The 21,066-nt window shown below is 38.4% G+C and overlaps 1 protein-coding gene across 39 annotated transcripts in view; it reads right to left on the bottom strand.

Annotated features, from left to right (window-relative positions):
- Positions 1-2,026: 2,026 nt before the first annotated feature.
- SYNJ1 (synaptojanin 1) overlaps positions 2,027-21,066 on the bottom strand; it is a 69,385-nt gene continuing 50,345 nt past the window's right edge. For 12 of the 39 annotated variants that reach the window (XM_078388918.1, XM_020796249.3, XM_020796245.3 and 9 more), the window contains 8 exons: positions 19,732-19,869; positions 19,156-19,194; positions 18,000-18,044; positions 16,758-16,793; positions 16,604-16,665; positions 12,985-13,093; positions 12,440-12,660; positions 2,027-4,890 (listed from right to left, as the gene is read on the bottom strand). In XM_078388918.1, the coding sequence (XP_078245044.1) occupies positions 4,066-4,890; positions 12,440-12,660; positions 12,985-13,093; positions 16,604-16,665; positions 16,758-16,793; positions 18,000-18,044; positions 19,156-19,194; positions 19,732-19,869 (1,475 nt within the window). In that variant the 3' untranslated portion in view covers positions 2,027-4,065. Of the gene's footprint in view, positions 4,891-7,376; positions 7,401-12,435; positions 12,661-12,984; positions 13,094-16,603; positions 16,666-16,757; positions 16,794-17,999; positions 18,045-19,155; positions 19,195-19,731; positions 19,870-21,066 lie in introns of all 39 variants that reach the window. The other 27 variants (XM_078388919.1, XM_078388920.1, XM_020796242.3 and 24 more) reach the window with 15 other exon arrangements.

The raw sequence follows: 21,066 nt of genomic DNA, 5'->3' as shown, positions 1-21,066 counted from the left end.
CGGAGGCGAGCCGGGCTGTGATTGGGGCTGGCGACGGCTTGGCCGCGGCGAGCTTCTTCGAACAAGTGGGCGGGCCGCCCCTTCGCCCGTCACCAGACAAGGATCCCCAGGGGGGCGAGGATCTGCTCTGCCGAGATGGACGGACAGGACGGTGGCCGCGCGATGTGCCCCCGTCCGGTTTCAGTGCAGAACCGCGACACTTGTCCGCCCACCCACCCCCGCTCTAGGCGTTGGCAGAGTTGAAATCGGACGCCCGCCCTGCGCCCCAGCCTGCGCGGCGCACCGAGGGTCGTCGTTTCCCCGGTGCCCTGGAGTCGTCCAGGGGCGCTCTTCACATGCCACGCACGGGGTTGGCCGATTCTAGAGGAGGGACCGAAGGGTGTTGGAGAACAACGCGGTGACGCAGGCAGTCGGGGATCGGTCGGGATCCAGTCTGGATGTTGGGACTGCCGCGTCTCCTCGCCCTTTTGCAATGAACGATATTTTGCCTGTGCCAGGGAGACATTCCGTATTATATATTCTGCAGCGGAATCAATCAGCAAATTAAGAGAGGGGAGGGAAAATCCGAAGATGCTATTTCTGTGTTGTGTGGTGACCATGTGAAGTAATGACATTCAGAATGTCACATCGTTAAGAGCTCGGCTCGGCTCTTTCAGACGGAACAGTAGCTCGTGGTGTTCACTCTTCCAACTGCGCCCCCCCCCTTCGTTGCAACATTGTCCTTCCCAGAAAGTTCTGCTCAGCTTTTGCAAACTAACAGTGGTGGCTTTCTTCATTGAGACAATGTGTCTCATGTTAAGTCTTCCTTTCTTCTGACGCCTCTCCCTCCCTTCCCAGCTATGTTATCTTTTCTCGTCAGTTATTATAGGTGGATGGTAGGATAGCCTCGATTTACTCATTTTTGTTCTAGTGAGATTTCAGGCGAGACTTAATTGAGCCTCATTTTTTCTGCCTTTCTAGCTATGGTATCTATACGTCTCTCCCCCACATTTCAAATGAGCTGACTTTTGTCCCAGGCTTCCTTTCATATGGTATGGATGGTTCTGACCTTGGTTTCTAGTGACAGTCTTTCCTAACTCTGATCCCCCATTTTTTCTCAAAAGGCAAGATGGCATATATTTTAGAAAACATGCACATACTCCCAACGAACTTTTGATCCAATATAGTTTTTACCCCTCTGGTTGGCTAGCCAAAGGACAGGGTTTGGAAACTGAAACATAGCCTTTCTAGTCTGCATTCTGCAGAGTGGGCAGCATTAGTTTAGGTGTGAGATTAAAGAGTGTGTTCTCCATAACAGTCCTTCACAATGTTTTGGCACAGAGTGACTGCAGATTTTTTTCTGCTAGCGATGCAGGCATGATATTGAGGAACACTATCAGGCCATTTTCAGGTGTTTTGAATTGTGGATACAGAAGCACAACATCCCACATACAGAGGGGTGTTGTTTTTTTGAAGAATTTGAATGATACTCTCTGATCAGTCAGCTCCATTTTACTCATATTTGTCAACTGCACTGAACTCTCAAATGTGTCTAAAGGGCTGCAGTTAAAGAGAGACTGAACAGAATGTGAATGCCTGCTACAACAATAAATCCCCAACTCACCTCCTCTGCTTGCCTTGTGTTCCACAGATGTCTGTATAGCACTGAAAGTGCTAGAATTGTAATTCTCTGACAGCAAAATGGTTGTTTGGGGAGGGAGCCAAGACCACAATCCAATTTGAGAGGGTTCTTGGGGGCCACAGCCCATCAGTAGTTGGGACTACTGGCACAAGGCTTGGGCAGATGTGCTTCTTAACAGTGTGAACATATTCCAACGAAGCATGCAGAATAGTGCTCCATTCTGTATATGGCAAATATAGGGAAAGTCTGTTCAGCTCCCCTGAACTGAATCTGATAGTTTTTCTTAGAATGCTATATTTATAGTGTTGCACAAGGAGACAATTTTGAGAGTCTGGATAGCTGAGAATCTATAGCCACAAGAATACTGTATGCCAAAGCAATGATTAAAGAGTCATAGTCTGAAAGGTAGATATATTTTTTCTTTAATCTGACACCACATTTCACAAGATATGTACGCCATATTGTTGGCCACTGAGTTAATACTGTCATTTTGTAATGAATACAGTAAAATACTGTGTACCACAAGCAATAATTTGTTACACATTTACAAAGCAATTTGCCACAGGGAACACGCTCCATGAAAATATATAACCTTTTTTCCTCATAAGTTGCAATTTTGACTCTCTACTAGTGATTACCTTTAGCAATACACCTTATGATGGTATTCATTTTACACTTGTAGGTGCATTTCTGCAAATTCTGCAGTATTCTGCTGTCAAACCTTATAATCAAATGAAGGTACTCAGGGCCTATATTTGACTATTACAGAAAAACTGTAATAAATGAAATGAATACGTTAACAAGAAACCATATATCACTGAACTGTCATTTGCACTAACTTTCCAGAACACAATTGCTTTGCTAACATTTACCAAAGCACAATCACATAGATGTTAATAATCAGAATTTTAACTACTTAAGTTGTATACTGAAGCACAAAGTTTATTGTTCCACTACTGTTTCAAAATGTACAAGTAGTTTTAAATGCACAATATAGAAGTTACTGTATTTACTTCCCTATTTAGCGGCTGTTAATAGATGTGTACCATTTACATGGAATGATTTATTGTAATTACATGGGGATAGTATTAAAAGAATTTAGAAATGTAATTTTATTCTTCACTGCTCTGAGAAAAGCTGTGCTTCACTCAGATGCCATGGCGTAAACTTTTCTAATAGTTAATATAAGTGCAAACTGCAGTACAAACAGTCATATTTAGTGACAGCTTTCTAAAAAAAGGAGTTTTCATAAGTTTTAAAAAGCAAATAAGCAATATAAATAGTTGTGATAGTATGAAAAGACGGGGAGCTTACAGTTTGCCTAAACAAATTACTGCAAAAAACAAAAAAAACAAACATGTTTCCTTCATGACACCGAAATACATTTAAACATCATTTGTTGCAAAAACAGTGGGGGCAGACCCATTTTCAAATATACAAAGGATGGTGCAAACAAAATGAGACAAAATTATAAACCATAAACCCCATAAACATCCTGTGTGGCATTAAGAACTTGCTTCTGTCTATGAGAAGTAGAAGAGTGATACAAGTTTCAATACAGAAAAGTGTCTATTCTGCTGAAATAAAATTTGAGACACAGCACTTCTATAGTGTGAGAGCATACAAACACAATTGAAATATATGGACCACATATCTAATTATTGTTTCATATCAGATCTTCATATCAAAATGACTGCAATGTTTTAATCAGTTATGAGATCCTGCTCCAAGTTAAAAAGCAAAGATTCATATATTTTTTCTGGTAAGCTAGAACAGGAAAGTTCTTCAATGTGAGTAGTGTCCAAAGGAAAATTTTAATGAAACTAAATACTATTTATTATTAAATTTCATATATGTGCAAGGCAACAATATATTTGTGGTGGAATGTAAAATATATTACTATATGCTGTTTACTTTTAAAATTGTATTTTACTCCTGTTTGGAATTTATTGAAATTTCATAAATCTCTGATATATAATTTCTTATCTCCAACATTATCCTTAAACAGTCAGTATTTCAAATAAACTTTGGCAGTTCTTTGGTCATATTTATAAATACATCAGTTATAATATACTGGAAGGTTCTACCAGCCAAGAGAGATTTTAAAGTATCATCTAAAATATAGAAATGTGTGTTATACAGAAGCAGTGATGTTTGTAGGTTGCACTGTAAAATTGATGTGAAAATACAGGCAATTTTTACCTGGGTCCTAAAAATGACAAAGGGATTTAAATATACCTAACTTTCCCTGCATTGTGCCCCATTAGAAGTGGCATAAGATCATTTCCAGAATTACCTTTGTGCGTTACCATATATACAGACATATCTTTAACATTTTGTACATAGTGATATTTAAGGTTCAGTGCATCTGACAAAATTATTGCACACACAATTACATCAATGCCCATGGTAATGGATACCCTTAAGATATATTTTAAAAGAATTTATCTTTCAGTAAAATCTTGTGTTGATAGAACCTTAGGTGCTTGTGAAATAAAGGGGTTTGTAGCTGATTTGGTGCTAGTGGATCTGGATGGTACAGGAGGTGCAGGTGGAGCTCTTGCTGGCAGTGAATGGAAAGAGTCAGAGCTTATTTTCTGAGCACTGAACATGGTACAATCTGAACTAAAGGTATTTTGATCAGAACTCAATAGACGTGGAAAATGTGTTGCCTTCAGGGAACTAGCTAATTTGGTGGGATTGTCCAGTGACTTTACCTTCAATGCAAAATCGTCTTCTTCAAATGTTACCCATCGTTTTGGTTTTCCATTGTTAGCTACAGAAGATGTAGTCTGCAAACTAATATCTTCAAATGTATTAAGAGAAAATGTGGCCCTGCCCATTTGATGACTAGGAGGCCTGAGAGTTGGATATGTGTAATTAGCAAGTCCTTCTGTTGAGCAATATGAAGTTACTCCAGATTCTTGGGTTTCTGTTCTAAATGGATTTCCAGAAATAATAGTTTTTTCAGTGAAGGGATTTGTGCTGTTTTGTCTGATAGTAAATATATTTGAAGAACTGTACTTATGTTCTTCAGCTTTATCATATGCCGGAATTGCTGGCATGCAATTTCTATTACTCAAAGTATTAAAACTGTCTATTGCAGAAGGCAACACAGCCATTTTCTTTTGGTTTAAAGATACAACCGGTGACATTTCAACTGATGACTGGATCTTGGATGTTGAAAGCAGCTGAAAGGACAGATCTTCAAAAGGATCATTGTTTAGATTTGTTTCATTCTGAATAGCATGAACTCCATTTGCTTTAATCTGAAAAGGAAGTACAATGCTCAAATATGTCACTTGGCTGTCAAAGGGCATTTTTGTCCATAATAGAAACAGTGGATTTAACTTCTGCTATTTAACTATTTGCTTTGCATTCTTAAAAAACCCCACAACTCCTGTTTTATTTCCTTTCTAAATGAAATAATTTTCACAATCTTCATTGCTCTACTACTAGCAGGATACACATCATGGATCTATTAAACATTTTAAGTATCTCCTATTATTTGATGTAACATAACGGTTACATCTTAAAATCTAACAAATTTATTACAATATGAACTTTTGTCATGTCTGCAGTCCCACACCCAGTCATGTGTACTGCATATATAAATGATGAAGTCAGTCACAGTCCACACCAGCTTATGCTATGGTAAATGTGGATGCTTTTAAGGTGCCATAGTTACTTTGCTGGTTTTTCTTTTGAAACAGCTACATCTTTGGAAACTGATGCAGCCAGTGGTTCCCACCTTTGGGTCCCCAAATGTTCTTGGACCACAACTCCAGCACAGCTAGTGAAGGCTTCTGGGAGTTTTATTCCAGGAACATCTGGGGATCAAAGGCTGGAAACCCTGAGAAAACAAAACGGCGTATAAAAGTTTCATAGAGGTAAAAAATAACATTTTAAAAAAATTAAACACAGTCACACTTTCACATGCAGAAAGGAGTGATGTTATGGAATATTTATCACAATGGAAGTGTTAGTAACATTCTATTTTTAAAACTTTAGGTTTACCTGTTTAAGTAGGTTTATGAAAAGAGTAATGTTGCAAAAGTGCATGCTTGATTGGTTTGTAATTTTTCCCATTGAAGTCCTAGGATGATTCTAGGCAAATATTGGTGATAGGAAGTCTAGTGTGCTAGACTTCCACACTAAGTACAAATGTTAGAAAGGGTTCTTTTTGTTTGACTGAATGTGTTTCCAGAGTTGCCAAGAATGAGAACATTGATGAGGCTAGGATCCCCATCACACGATCCCTGTAGCCAGTAGAACGTGCTTACAGAGTTCTTTCCTGACCTCCTCTACATCTTTGGGATGTCTGGGGGAAGGGTTTATGTGTGTACTCATGTCCTCACCACTCTATGCTGAAATGGGATCAGACAAATGCCTGAATGCCCTCAGTGATTTTCAATGAATTACAGCTCAGCTGAACAACTGCATGACATTAACTTGAGGGACAGGCAAGTTCAGGGTCATTTTTGTCTAGTCCAGAAGGCTTTCTTAAATAGGATCCTTTGCTACTGGCCCAGCTCCCCCTCCCAGTAGTGGGAAGAAGAGTACTGGAAATGATCTTGTATTAAGGAATACAGTAAGCTTACATTCTAATCTTCAGTGAATTTCCCAGGACTCCTGAGTAAAGACTTATATGCTTTTGTAACATAATTGGTATTTAAGATCAGATAAATGTATGTCAGATATTTCAGTGCCTAATTTTACATCCAGTGATGTACATTCAAATTTTAAATGTGACCATCAATTTTGCGTAAGATAGAAACAACCTGCTTTTAAAGCTGCAGATTAATGATGCATATCTACAAAATAAATGTAAAAGAAACAGTTTAGCAAATCTGTCAACTAGCTACGTTTGTACTTAAATTTAAAATCACCAAGATGAAGAATAACATCATCACTACTTTGTAAGTATAACTGAATATTTAAGCCAATGATCTCAGAAGCAGAGGACCTTTTATTCAGTGGTTGAAGACTAATTTATATTAAAACTAATTACTTTGAATGCAGGTTTTGCTAAAATGTCAACTTTTTCTTGAACTTGGGAGAAAAGTTTCAATGCAAATGAAAACCTATTTGATGCCAAAGTTATCTCCTCTCCTCCCCCCTCCTCCATCTTGTTTCTGCCATGTAAGTTCAAGGTAGCCATGCCAAGATTATTGTCAGTTTCATGAAGAATTATGACATTTTATAGCAATAGTTCTCAAAGTGTAAACAGGCCCCATTGGTGAGGGACTAAATGAGATGTCCAACTCCTTTCTTCAAATTAACTATGCTGTGGAACCGTTTCATTCCACCCCTTCACCAGTGCAACTGTGGGAGGATAAATACCCCATTTCTTTTGCTAAGTGATAATACCAATGGCAGGAATTATAAGGCAATGTTAGGTAGACTTTTTGTTTCTCCAATTCTGACTGATGGCTCTGGTTCATAGTTTCAGAAAATGACTTACCTCTCCCCCCAAATCCATTTAGGAAGTTTTTATTTCCCTAAGGAGAGGCTTGGGTGATACTGTTTGAGAACTCTTGCTTTACTGGGCTACAGTACATCAAGTTAAATAAGTGTCTTGTGTCAATAAACAAGAAGGAAACTATGGCATGTATTTCTATTCTATGTAGGCAGGTGATTTCAATGAAAGTGCAGATGTATGAAACTGAACTGTTCATACATCGGTTCTGCTACAATGTATGGTGAACAAAGAATGGATGGAGATAGTGGTTAAGACCAATAAAGAGTCAGGTACCTTTTACCCTGATGGTTGATCCTGCTTGTGAGAAAGAGATAGACATCAAAGGGAAAGTATTAGGAAGAAAACCAAGTTTAAAAAAAAGTTCAAAACTGACTCGATACTATATTCATCTAATTATTTGAGTGCTACCTGTTACACTAATAACACATACATGCAGAAACAGATTGGCAGTCATAAAAAAGAAAACTTCATGCTGATCCTCAACCAAGAGCTGGTCATTGCTAGCAAGTTATACTCATTTATAGGTCTGGCTTTTAAAAATCTTTGTGTCTTCCTCAAAATATGGGAATACTTCTCAGTTAACATTTTCAACATGTAAAAAAAGCAATTTAACATCCATTTATCACTTCAAATTCAAAAGATAACCTGAAAACAAAACTTGCCTTACTATTGATTTCTCTCTCCATTGTTCAGTGGCAATATTGTGGTTTTCAGATTCCTACTCCCAGGGAGTAGGAATACTGGGAGTACCCAGATATTTGTTCACAGAATAATTTAATCCCTGCCATGGAATTACTACATAATACCAAAGCTCCCCAGACATTTTCTGAGATACAATCAATTTGCATTGGAAGCCAACTAAACCTGTGGAGATCACATAAAGAGGGTAATACTTGTCAGTACTATTGATATCAGTGCTATTTGTCTTATTGTGCCTAAGCAAATTCTTATATACAATTCAAAACCCAACAGAAATACATCAGCACTTCATGTGCCCCCTCCTCTTCCAGTGCAACATCCCTCACAGAACTTGGTGCTTACCCTGAGATCTCTTCAATGGCAAATAAAGACTTTTTTAAAAATCCTACTTTTTAATAATAATTATTTAAAAGATCAAAATCTTATATAGTTACATTAATTCAATATGAACAGTAACATTTTGAGGCAAATTTCCTCAAGTCCATAAATCACTTTAGACATCATCTGTTCCATACCAAGTGACCAACTCAGTGCGCAAAAGATCATGTCATGGTGATTTTTTAATGTGAGGCAATTTTCCTCTAAAAGTTACACTGTAAGCACTAAATTGATATAACTATATAAGACAATTATGGCCAACATCTGTTGAGTTCATTGCCATGATGTCATCTCCTGTTTTGCATTGTTTCATGCTATTGACATTTTACTACCTTGGACTAGATTTGTATCTTCTTTTGGTTTTAAATGTTCATTACAAATCAACTAGTTAAACTTGGTGATATATAAATATTGTAAATGAATAAAATACAAAAATAAAACAAGGTTTTGAATTATGCTTCTCTGTAATATCAAAGTCCCCATTAGTTGCAAACCAACTTATTTGGTTACAGCAAAAAACAGTATTAAGCTTTACTCAGTACTATTAAAATTGTACTTCACGGATTGCTGCCTTTATGGCGAAGGGGGTTGAATAATTCAGAGAAGCTATGGGCCATGCCGTGCAGGGACACCCAAAGCGGACAGGTCATAGTGGAGAGTTCTGACTAAATGCGATCCACCTGGAGAAGGAACTGGCAAACCACTCCAGTATCTTTGCCAAGAAAAGCCCATGAACAGAAACAAAAGGCTAAAAGATATGACACTGGAAGATGAGCCCTCAGGTTGGAAGTGTCCAACATGCTACTGAGGAAGAGTGGAGGACAAGTACAAGTAGCTCCAGAGCTAATGAAGTGGTTGGGCCAAAGCCGAAAGGACGCTCAGCTGCAAACACGACTGGAAGTAAAAGGAAAGTCCGATGCTGCAAAGAAAAATACTGCATAGGAACCTGGAATGTAAGCTCTATGAACCTTGGTAAGCTGGATGCAGTCCAATAGGAGATGGCAAAAATAAACATGGACATCCTGAGCATCAGTGAACTAAAATGGATGGGAATGGGCAAATTTAATTCAGACAATTACTGTATCTACTATTGTGGGCAAGAAGCCTGTAGAAGAAATGGAGTAGCCCCCCTAGTCAACAAAAGAGTGGGAAAAGCTGTACTGGGATATAATCTCAAAAATGAAAGAATGATTTCAATACAAATTCAAGGCAGACCTTTCAACATCACAGTAATCCAAATTTATGGACCAACCACCAATGCTGAAGAGGCTGAAATTGACCAATTCTATGAAGACTTACAAAACCTTCTAGAACTGACACCAAAGAAAGATATTCCTCTCATTATAGGGGATTGGAATGCTAAAGTAGGCAGTCAAGAGATAAAAGGAACAACAGGTAAGTTTGGCCTTGGAGTTCAAAATGAAGCAGGGCAAAGGCTAATAGAGTTTTGTCAAGAAAACAAGCTGGTCATCACAAACACTCTTTTCCAACAATGCAAGAGGCGACTAAACACATGAACATCACCAGATGGGCAATACCAAAATCAGATTGATTATATTCTCTGCAGCCAAAGATGGAGAAACTCTATAGAGTCAGCATAAACAAGATCTGGAGCTGATTGTGGCTCTGATCATCAGCTTCTTATAGCAAAATTCAAGGTTAAACTGAAGAAAGTAGGAAAAATCACTGGGCTAGTTGGGAATAATCTAAACCAAATCCCTTATGAATACACAGTGGAAGTGAAGAACAGATTTAAGGAACTAGATTTTGTGGACAGAGTGCCTGAAGAACTATGGATGGAGGCTCATAACATTTTACAGGAGGCAGCAACAAAAACCATCCCAAAGGAAAGGAAATGCAAGAAAGCAAAGTGGCTGTCCAACCAGGCCTTACAAATAGCAGAGAAGAGAAGAGAAACAAAATGCAAGGGAGATAGGGAAAGTTACAGAAAACTGAATGCAGACTTCCAAAGAATAGCAAGGAGAAACAAGAGGGCCTTCTTAAATGAACAGTGGAAAGAAATAGAGGAAAATAATAGAAAGGGAAAAACCAAAGATCTGTTCAAGAAGACTGGAGATATTAAAGGACCTTTTGTGCAAAGATGGACATGATAAAGGACAAAAATGGGAGGGTCTTCGCAGAAGACATCAAGAAAAGGTGGCAAGAATACACAGAGGAATTATACCAGAAAGATCTGTATGTCCTGGACAACCCAGATAGTGTGGTTGCTGACTGCGAGCCAGACATCCTGGAGAGTGAGGTCAAGTGGGCCTTCGAAAGCTTGTCTAACAACAAGGCCAGTGGAGGTGATGGCATTCCAGTTGAACTATTTCAAATCTTTAAAGATGATGTTGTTATGCTGCTACACTCAATATGCCAGCAAGTCTAGAAAACTCAGCAGTGGCCAGAGGATTAGAAAAGATCAGTCTACATCCCAATTCCAATGAAGGGCAGTGCCAAAGAATTCCCCAACTACCTTACAATTGCACTCATTTCACACACTAGCAAGGTTATGCTCAAAATCCTACAAGGTAGGCTTCAGCAGTATGTGGACCGAGAACTCCCAGAAGTACAAGCTAGATTTTGAAGGGGCAGAGGAACTAGAGACCAAATTGCTAACATGCGATGGATTATGGAGAAAGTCAGAGTGTTCCAGAAAAACATCTACTTCTGCTTCATGGACTACGCAAAAGCCTTTGACTGTGTGGACCACAGCAAACTATTGGACCACAGCAAATATTCTTTAAAGCAAGTCCTTAAAGAAATGGGAGTGCCTGATCACCTTATCTATCTCCTGAGAAGCCTATACGTGGGACAGGAAGCAATAGTTAGAACTGGATATGGAACAACTGATTGGTTAAAAATCGGGAAAGGAGTACGACAAGGCTGTTTATTGTCTCCCTGCTTATTTAACTTATATGCAGAATACATCATGCGAAAGGCTGGACTGGAGGAATCCCAAACCAGAATTAAGATTGCCAGAACAAAGATCAACAGCCTCTGATATGCAGATGATAGCACTGTGATGGCAGAAAGTGGCAAATAGAAGGGGAAGATATGGAGGTAGTGACAGATTTTACTTTCTTGGGCTCTGTGATCACTGCAAATGGTGACAGCAACCATGAAATTAAAAGACACCTGCTTCTTGGGAGGAAAGCGATGACAAACCTAGACAGCATCTTAAAAAGCAGAGACATCACCTTGTTGACAAAGGTTCACATAGTCAAAGCTATGGTTTTTCCAGCAGCGATGTATGGAAGTGAGAGCTGGACCATAAAGAAAGCAGACCACCAAAGAATTGATGTTTTTGAATTGTGGTGCTGGAAGAGACTCTTGAGAGTCCCCTGGACTGCAAAGAGAACAAACCTACCCATCCTGAAGGAAATCAACCCTGAATGCTCACTGGAAGGACAGATCCTGAAGCTGAGGCTCCAATACTTTGGCTATCTCATGAGAAGACTCCCTGGAAAAGACGCTGATGTTGGGAAAGTGTGAAGGCAAGAGGAGAAGGGATACGACAGAGGACGAGATGATTGGACAGTGTCATCGAAGCTACCAACATGAATTTGACCCAGCTCTGGCAGGCAGTGGAAGAAAGGAGGGCCTGGTGTGCTTTTGTCCATGAAGTCACGAAGAATCGAACATGACTTAATGACTAAACAACAACAACAATTAAAATCATATTGTTACTGGGCCTGGGTTATCATAAAATTACTTGTTAAACAGGCTGCAGCCCTTGGCACACTCCCCTATAACCCCATTGAGTACACAAGGACCTATTTCTAAGTAAACATGAATAGGTTTGTGTTGCAAGCTGAAATTTACTTATGAATAATTCCAAATAAGCTCCAATGAATTCAGTGGGGCTTAATTTAGAAATAAATATATATTATGTCAGATTCAAAATTGCACAGAGCAAGGTGTGACAGACTAACCAGTTATAAAATTACCCTTGCCCCAAACTCCAAAAAGTAGGCAAGGGAGGTACTTGTTACTATTTCTTCTACCTTACTTATTGTTTGCACTAAAAGAAAAATAGGTCGCCAATTAGGCATTTACACTACATTAAATTATAGCCTTATTTAAGAGGCATTATCTTCTTTATTTGTTATTTTAAAAGATCTCCTTTGTGTTTTCACTCCCATCCCTTCTCACAGCTCTGTAATGCAGATTTAAAAGTAAGTTAGTAATATGTGAGTAAGTCCATTAATTGAAATTGTGCACCAAAACATAATAATGAAGGGGCATTGCTTACATACTTGTTTCTCTGAAGGAACTGGTTCAGAAGGCAAACTTTGAGATGACTTGCTACGTGGGGGAGGCTGTGGTGCTGCTTCCAGATTTTGTGGAGAAGGTGTTTGAGATGGTGCCACAATAGGTTTAAGAGGTTCCTGCATTTTTAGGACAGAGGGCTGCTGAGATGTGGGATGAACAGGAGCTGCAGTCTGTGGTTTAAGTGGTTCAGGAAGCAGAGGTGATCCTAAAAATACATGTAATTTTCTATTTTATACAGCTAGATTGTCTCAGCCAGCATGAATACATTGATTTCTTGAATATACCCAGTGTCTAAATAATTGGATATTAACATGTAAGAAACATTAATAATATAAAAATATACACATGAAAAGATAAGAGTTCAGAAGGCTATATGCTTTTTTAGTAGCCGAAGATTATTAGGGGGAGGAAAAGAACACAATTCACAGATCTTATATGAAATGAGGAACACTGTTGGGTAGCCTAGTATAGGTTTAACCACTGAACTATAGTTACATTAACAGAACCTCACTACAACCAATAAAATTACCTCTTGGTGGCTCTGCCGGCTTAAGCTGGAGTTCAGGTGTGGGCCTTCCCACAGGAGGACGAACATGGCTTAATGGGGCACTAATGACTCCTGCTCGGGGAGGAATAGTCTGAAATACATTAAATGAAGAGGCATGTTTATGGCTGTACTTTAGGAGCTTTATTATCAATACAAAACATTCAGGTATGGTAACTTTGAAACAACAAACATTTATGTCCTTAAGTTATTGTGCAGTTTTCCAACTACAGTGGGGTCTCGACTTACGAACGCCTCGACATACGAACATTTCGACTTACGAACCGCTCTCATAGGAATATATGGACTCGACTTACGAACTTAGATTCGAGTTACGAACTCTTTTTTTCCTTTTTTTAAAACTAAGTCATCTTAGGTTAAAAGGAAAAAAGAAAAAAATATCCCCCTCTAGTGGCAGAAGGCGGAATAGCAGCTTCCCATTAGTTTCTATGGACGAAAAGAGCAGATACGGATTAAATGGTTTTCAATGCATTCCTATGAGAAATGCAGATTCGACTTAAGAACTTTTCGACCTGAGAACTGCCTTCCAATACGGATTAAGTTCGTAAGTCGAGACCCCACTGTATCAGCAATATCCTGAAAATCCTATATTTCTATTTAAATCATAAAAATTTGCAGATGGCAATTGTTAGAGGTTAAAGATGAATCTCAGATAGTGGTGCAGCAAGTAATTGAAATGAGAGATCTGAATAAAGTAGCAGAAATGGCTAAGACACAATTACAAAGAGTACAAAAGGGACGAAAAAGGAGATACGACTTAAAAGTGAATTCGAGACAATTCAGTATAGGACAAAAGGTCCTGCTATTACTACCAGTTGAGAATGCCAAACTTTTTGCAAGATGGAAAGAACTTCCTGATGTTCTGTGGCCAGCATCTTCAGAGGACTGGAGTAGGAACTCTGTCCATGCTCTGTCACTGTTTGATGGATAGTTGAGTATTTATAGGGACGTGGTGGCGCTGCGGGCTAAACCGCAGAAGCCTGTGCTGCAGAGTCAGAAGACCAAGCAGTCGTAAGATCGAATCCACGTGACGGAGTGAGCTCCTGTTGCTTGTCCCAGCTCCCGCCAACCTAGCGGTTCAAAAGCATGCAAATGCGAGTAGATAAATAGGGACCACCTCGGTGGGAAGGTAACAGCGTTCCGTGTCTAAGTCGCACTGGCCATGTGACCACGGAAGATTGTCTTCGGACAAATGGTGGCTCTATGGCTTGGAAACGGGGATGAGCACTGCCCCCTAGAGTTGAACATGACTGGACAAAAAAAATTGTCAAGGGGAACCTTTTACCTTTGAGTATTTATAGCTGTGGGAACAGCTTTTGTCTTTTCCAGGCGATAGGGTGATCAGCATGTTTTTTGTTGTGATAAGGAGAGGGAGATTGTCTGTTACTGTGATTGATGGGTGTCATTAGCTGGTCTTTTTTGTGCAATGATCCCTGGTCCTTGTGGCTGGGTAGAGTTCATTGACCTTTTACAGGCTGTATTTTTCAATATCGGGAGCCAGGCCGTGTTTAGTTTTAGGCCTTCTTTTTGTTGAAATTCTGTTGATTTTTATAGATTCCAATGGCTTCCCTGTGCAGTCTAACATAATGGTTGTTGGTGTTGTCCAGTACTTAAGTATTTTGAAATAGATTTTCATGTCCAGCTTGTTTTAGGGCATGTTCAGCTACTGCTGATTTTTCCGGTTGTTTTAGTCTGCAGTGTCTCTCATGTTCTTTGATTCTGGTGTGAATGCTGTGTTTTGTGCTTCCAATATATACCTGTCCACAACTGCAGGGTATCTGGTAATTTGGAACCATGGCGAAGAAGGACTGGAAGAATTTCTAAACCATCTTCACAACATCCACCCAAATAGTCAATTCACCATGGAAAAAGAAATAGAGGGCCAACTCCCATTCTTTGATGTCATGGTCATACGAAAAACTGACCTCTGATTGGGACACAAGGTCTACAGAAAACCCACCCACACAGACTGGTACCTACACAAAAACTCCAACCACCACCCATGACAGAAAAGAGGCATAATCAAAACACTGGTAGACCGTGCAAATTGGAACTGTGAAGCTCAATTTCTCAGCACCGAACTCAACCATCTGAATTGGGCCCTATAGGCGAATGGCTATTCCAAGAATGAAATCAAAAGAGCCATCAAACCAAGAAAACAACACCAAACTGAAGAGGAAAAACAGCCACCCACAAATAAAGTATTTCTGCCATACATCAAAGGGGTCACGGACTGCTTGGGGAAACTTTTGAAAAAACACAACCCACAAACAGTATTCAGACCCACCACAAAAATACAACAAATGTTACAGTCAGCAAAGGACAAAAGGAACCCCCTCACCACTGCAGGAGTATACTGCCCTCCAACTCTTTTGAATTTAAGCTCTAAGCAGCATTGATCTGGATGGTGAATTGTCTGGAATGCCAGGAGTTCCAGTCCAAGACATTTTGAGAGCACCGTACTGTGGATAACTGCTCTACAATGTGTTCGCTTTAAGGAATGCATGGCTTTTGAAAATTACAACCAGCATCTTAGATAATATTCAAGAAGAGCAGAGCCCCTGTCTTAATGCAGAATTGTATTTTAACACTATAACATTAATCATTCCAGTACTGTACATTCATTTTAGAAGGCTATATAATTGGCTACATTTCTTTCAGTAGCTGTTCTTTATATTTCTCATATACTGTAACATGCTTACTCTTCTAACTACAGTTTTAATAAAAAAAATGACCTGTACAGTTGGACGGCCATATCCTCGGGATCTGTACCTGCATTTTCAGTTATTTGCTGCCTGAAAATATTAAATAACCCCCCTGCCCAAAATGCACATTTCCAAGGTGTATAATACAAGAAGTGGCCATGAGAGAGAACCAGGTAATATACTATGTACAGAGTCTGCCATATCCATGATTTTCAGCATTAATGGGTGGTGGTGGTCTTGGAACCAATCCACCACAGACCTACTATAATTGAATAATACCCTTAAACTGTACTAATGCTTCATATGGGTCTGATGGCAATTTTTAGAATATATATTTTACTTGCATTTTAATTATTTTGCCCTTTTATTTTGCCTTTTTATTGTATTTTAAATGCTGTAAGCCGCCCAGAGAACTTCGGGTAGTGTGGGCGGCATACAAGATAAATAAATAAATAAATAAATAAATAAATAAATAAATAAATAAATAAATAAATAAATAAATAAATAAATAAATAAATAAATAAATAAGAAATCTATAAACAGTGATAAATAAATCTAAAGTCTTACTACTGCAATTTGAATTGAACAATAAAACAGATATTAGAAGCCTGATAGCAACTTTACCACAGAACCCTATCAATATTTGAAATTATTGGCTAGAGGTACCATCATTCCCAGCCATAGATCCATTTCTGGTTGGGATTATGAGTAATCTATTTGAAGGTACTAGATTGAGAATACCTGCCTAACACAAAAGATATACCAGCCTTTTTGACTGGTCTAGGTAAAAATCTATTTCAAAAGATTACACAGCTATGTTTTGTCATGCTCTTCTTTTAAAAGTCTGGAGGAAATTAACCCCAAATCTGAATACTTACCGGTCTACTAGCATTGTATCCAGATGCTCCTGTGCTTGTTAGAGGTGGAGATTGACCATGAACTGCAGAAAGAGCAATGTGTTATTGAATTAGAATACATTTAATGTTTAAGTTCTTTTCAATTCAGTAAGTATTTAACATGAGTATACAATACCTATATCTCTCCTTTGTGTCCCTGGACTTTTCCGAACTTTTGACACATGGACAACAACAAGAAATCGGTTTATATTGTCAGTGATTTAAATTTACAGATCGATACCTGATGTTCAGAATAAAATGTTCCAAATATCCTAAACCTGAAAGTTTATGTTGCTAAACTACATGCTTTGTCTTAAGCACTTACAACCTAGTGTGGTAGGCCCCAAATTGTAAAATGCTTTAAATTATGAATGGGCACTTTAAGTTTCATCTTCACAATACATATACAGTGGTGCCCCGCATAGCGAGCTTAATCCATTCCGGATTAACCCTCGCTATGCGGAATTGTCGCTAAACGGGTAGGGGAAACGTATTGAAACGCATTAAACTTAGTTTAATGCGTTCCAATACCTTGCTTACTTACCTGTTCAGCGAGGATTCCCCTTGCCGGCAGCCATTTTCGCGCCCTCGCTAAGCGAGGGCAGGGCACGAAAACGGCTGCCGGCAGCCATTTCCGGGCTTCCGGCGGCCATTTTGGAACTGCCGATCAGCTGTTCGGCGGCTCCAAAATGGCCACCGCAATACCCGATCTTCGCAATGCGGGTTTTCCCCATTGCGAAGATCGGGTATGTTTCCGTATAGCGATCCCGAAAAAGGGATCGCTATACGGAAACATCGCTATACGGTGCACTCGCTAAGCGAGGCACCACTGTAGTTTGCAAGATGGCATATAAAAATGCCTATTTACCTCAAGCAGGCTTCAGTGAAATTTAAATTTCCTTCAGTGAAATTTAAAAAGGAGATCAATATGACATTTTAGTTCCTGTTCTTAACAAAGTCAAAATAGTTTCAGTAGAAACTGATCTATAAAACATATTCACAAATCCTGTGTGAATTCACTTGCCCGATTATTGTTGTGCATGAAAAGAAATGTTAATTCTCACACAAAACATTTTTTTCAAAATTATTTCCTTTGAATGCATTTATAATTTTAAGATTATGTGCACACATTTTCATGCTAAACTCATGATATATAGGTACATTTCTTGCTTAGAGACTTTTTTAAAATGACTCTTCTTTTATTAACTTTTTAAAACCAAAATTTTGTTTGTCCCAATGGAGTATCATTTGAAAATTTTAACAAATTGAAATTAGGAAGCACCAGTCAGTCTACATTGTAATACTGGAATGCAAGGACAGATTATGTATGAATATTTGGCAGTTAAAAATCCTGTTTGACATTAGGAAAAATAGTTACCTTCTTCTCTCCTAGCTACAACAGGGCTGGGAGGAGCACCAAGACCTTATCAGGGAAAAGCAGAAAAGCAGCATATGTTGTACAGGCAATGCAGATGATAAAGGAAAGGCAGAAATAAAGAAAACTGCAAAGCTTCAGTTCTGAATAAAGTAGTCAAAGTGGTCTGTCTATTACTGCAACTTAAAAAAATAACAAGGTGAAAGTTTTTATGCGGAACGATTAGATAACTGTAGTTTTATTTTTCAGTGACGTGATTAAGTCTATTTTATAAAGAAGATAAAAACCTTAGCCTCTTACTCAAGAGTGATGCAAATTTAGGGTGCACACAGAAATGCCACTTAAAACATCAGTCACAGAAGCAACTCCTTGAATAAGACCAGTCAGTGTAAATCAGAACAAGCAACATATTTACAGGATGGATTCTATAGAAATAATTTCCTACTTTTCAAACTCCACAAGCAGCTAATATATATAGTCTTGGTGACCAATTCCACTTTTAAATCTCTTGTTTGACAAAAGCACTATGGCTTGGATCCTAATGTACTCTAAGGAGAAAAGCAGGTCTGCTCATACATTGGGGAGGGGTGTGCCTAATTCCAACTTTTGCCTGCAATATCCTAGTAGCATCTCCGATGTTGTTCCAGAAAGCACCCCCAAAATTTTTAAACAGAACATGGGATGCAGGGAGCTATGCTAGAGGAAATGATGTAAGAAAATCCTATCCCATGAGTGTAACTCAGACTAAAGAACTCAGGATTCAATCTAATTTCTGTGTGTTTGGCTGTACACATGGTACACATTACGTGCATTTGGTATCACTCGTTCATTGCTTTGGGTATTTTTCTTTAAGCAGAATAGCATATAAGTGTTCTAGAATAATACGATTTTCTTTCTTACAAATCAATATGTACATCTTTTCTAAACAAACTGTTCAGACTTTAATAGAAAGAGACACATAGTAGTCAAATGAACCAGTGCATTTCCCATTTAAACTCTATAACCACATTTATAATATTTATCATTGTAATACAGTACTTTTCAGACACTGGATGAGTGTTTGTTTTTCCACAAAGATTAACTCACACTTAATATATTGCTATAAAAACTGCCACAAATCTTTTGTTCACTATTTGAATCATATTTAAACAATTATTACCTCCACATTCTTTTCTAGCAGGTGCAGGACTCTTAGCTCCTTAAGAGTAAGATATGCAGCAGTAAAAAGAGTATCAATTGAAAGAAGAATTAGAAAACTGACTGAAATATGTAGTGAATAAATTGACTCATTATACGTATAGTCTCTGAGAACTTCCTGCATACACTTAATGTGAAACATAGTTCAACATATATGAAAATAACACAATTGGACACATCAAAGCAGCTCTGATGCAGAAGGTTTAGATGTCAAGCTATGAGAGTCAGATAGCCAAGCTTTTCCTTCTGCCAGAAATGAGAAGAAGAAAGAATGCATGAGTCCCATACCTTGTTATACTAAGTAAGTCGAGAGGAATCTATGGCCATCCAGATTTTGGTATTAAATTTTAATTCCCACATAGCCAACTAACATAGACCATGGCATGAGGGGAGTTATAGTCCAAAATCATCTGAAAAGTTTCCCTCATCCCTGAACTAAACTATAGCTCTGTATGAAGTTCACATGTAGGCAACTTCAAGATGATTTAGCACAAATGACAAACCATTAAGGTACAATTTCAGTATCTCACAGAGTTACCTGATGGTGGAGGTGGTCTCTGTGGTGGGGCAGGGCGAGCAGGAGGTGCTCCTGGGCGTGGTGGAGGTGGGCGTTTAGGTTCCAATCCTTGCGTACCCTCTCTTTGTTGATTAATTGTTTGAAAATCTATTGGTGAACCTGATAATGGTAATTTAAAACAAACATTATGCGTGTTGAAAGATGAACCCTTCTTCCCCCTACAAATTACATTATTCAAAGCAGGTAATATAAATCCAGTAAATATGGGGATGGATCTAAATTTAATCACTTTTAGTGGTTAAGATGACAACTAATTTGAAAAACCCACAAAGTGTTAAAGGGCCTTAAAAGCCAGTCAAAAACAAAAATGCCTTGAAGTAGAATATAATATCTATATGATAATATAGATTGATCTACCTAAGTGAAATCTTTTTATATTTGACGACCCTAAAGAGGAATATTTGATGGTCTTGTCCAGTTCATTAGAGCACAGAACTTGAATGGTATGCATGAGTCATCTGATACTTTCAACACTTCCTTGGAGTAAAAAAAAGTATGCCAAATAAAGCAGGTTAATCTTTAAGGTGTCACAACTCTGATCTTTTTACTGAAAAAAATACAGTTGCCCTCTGAATATTCATTATTGTTTTATCTCTCTTCCAGCATAAATAGGTTTGGACATTTTTTTAATACCAAGCTTGCCATTTTTCCCCATAACAAATTAACATGCCATCATTCTACATCCAAAATGAGGACAGTAGCAACCAAAGTCAATGTTCAACTGTGCCCAACATCTCTCATGCATTCGTATACACTCCACTTTAATCTGGACTAACAAAGACACTTTTACAGATTTGAATAGTTTTCATGATAAATTCCATTCCAACTCTCAGTTTTGTATGCAAGTAATTGAAAACACTTCATCCTCATATTTCTATAGAAACAAATTTGCTCGATAACCATTACAGCTAACAGAATTGTAAGAATATGAAAATTACACATAAAACATTGTTCCTTCTGTGAAACAAAATTATTTTTCATTTCTTTCCAAGTAGGACAGGGGAGGGAGAAGGAAAGCTGGATCTCAACTGAAAGGAGACCCAATCCCATGAAGAGACTGTGGAGGCTCTGCCCTGGGACCCCAAATGCCTCGCAACCTTAGGGCAATTAGTATTTAAATAAGCTGGTTCAGAGCACCTTCAATTTATGTTCCTGTATTCTATTCCTTGTTCTTGTAACAGCAACATATTTGCATGTTGCATCTACAGGGTAGGTAAATTGTCTCCCATGTAAATTTATCCATTGTAAATAACTGTTGTTTGTTCCATAAGCATAATTGAAATGGGCTGACTATTT

The sequence above is a fragment of the Pogona vitticeps genome, chromosome 3 (genome assembly GCF_051106095.1).
Source record: "Pogona vitticeps strain Pit_001003342236 chromosome 3, PviZW2.1, whole genome shotgun sequence".
Classification (NCBI taxonomy): Eukaryota; Metazoa; Chordata; class Lepidosauria; order Squamata; family Agamidae; genus Pogona; species Pogona vitticeps.
The sequence above is the reverse complement of the archived record's forward strand: the minus strand, read 5'-3'. Positions and strand labels throughout refer to the sequence as shown.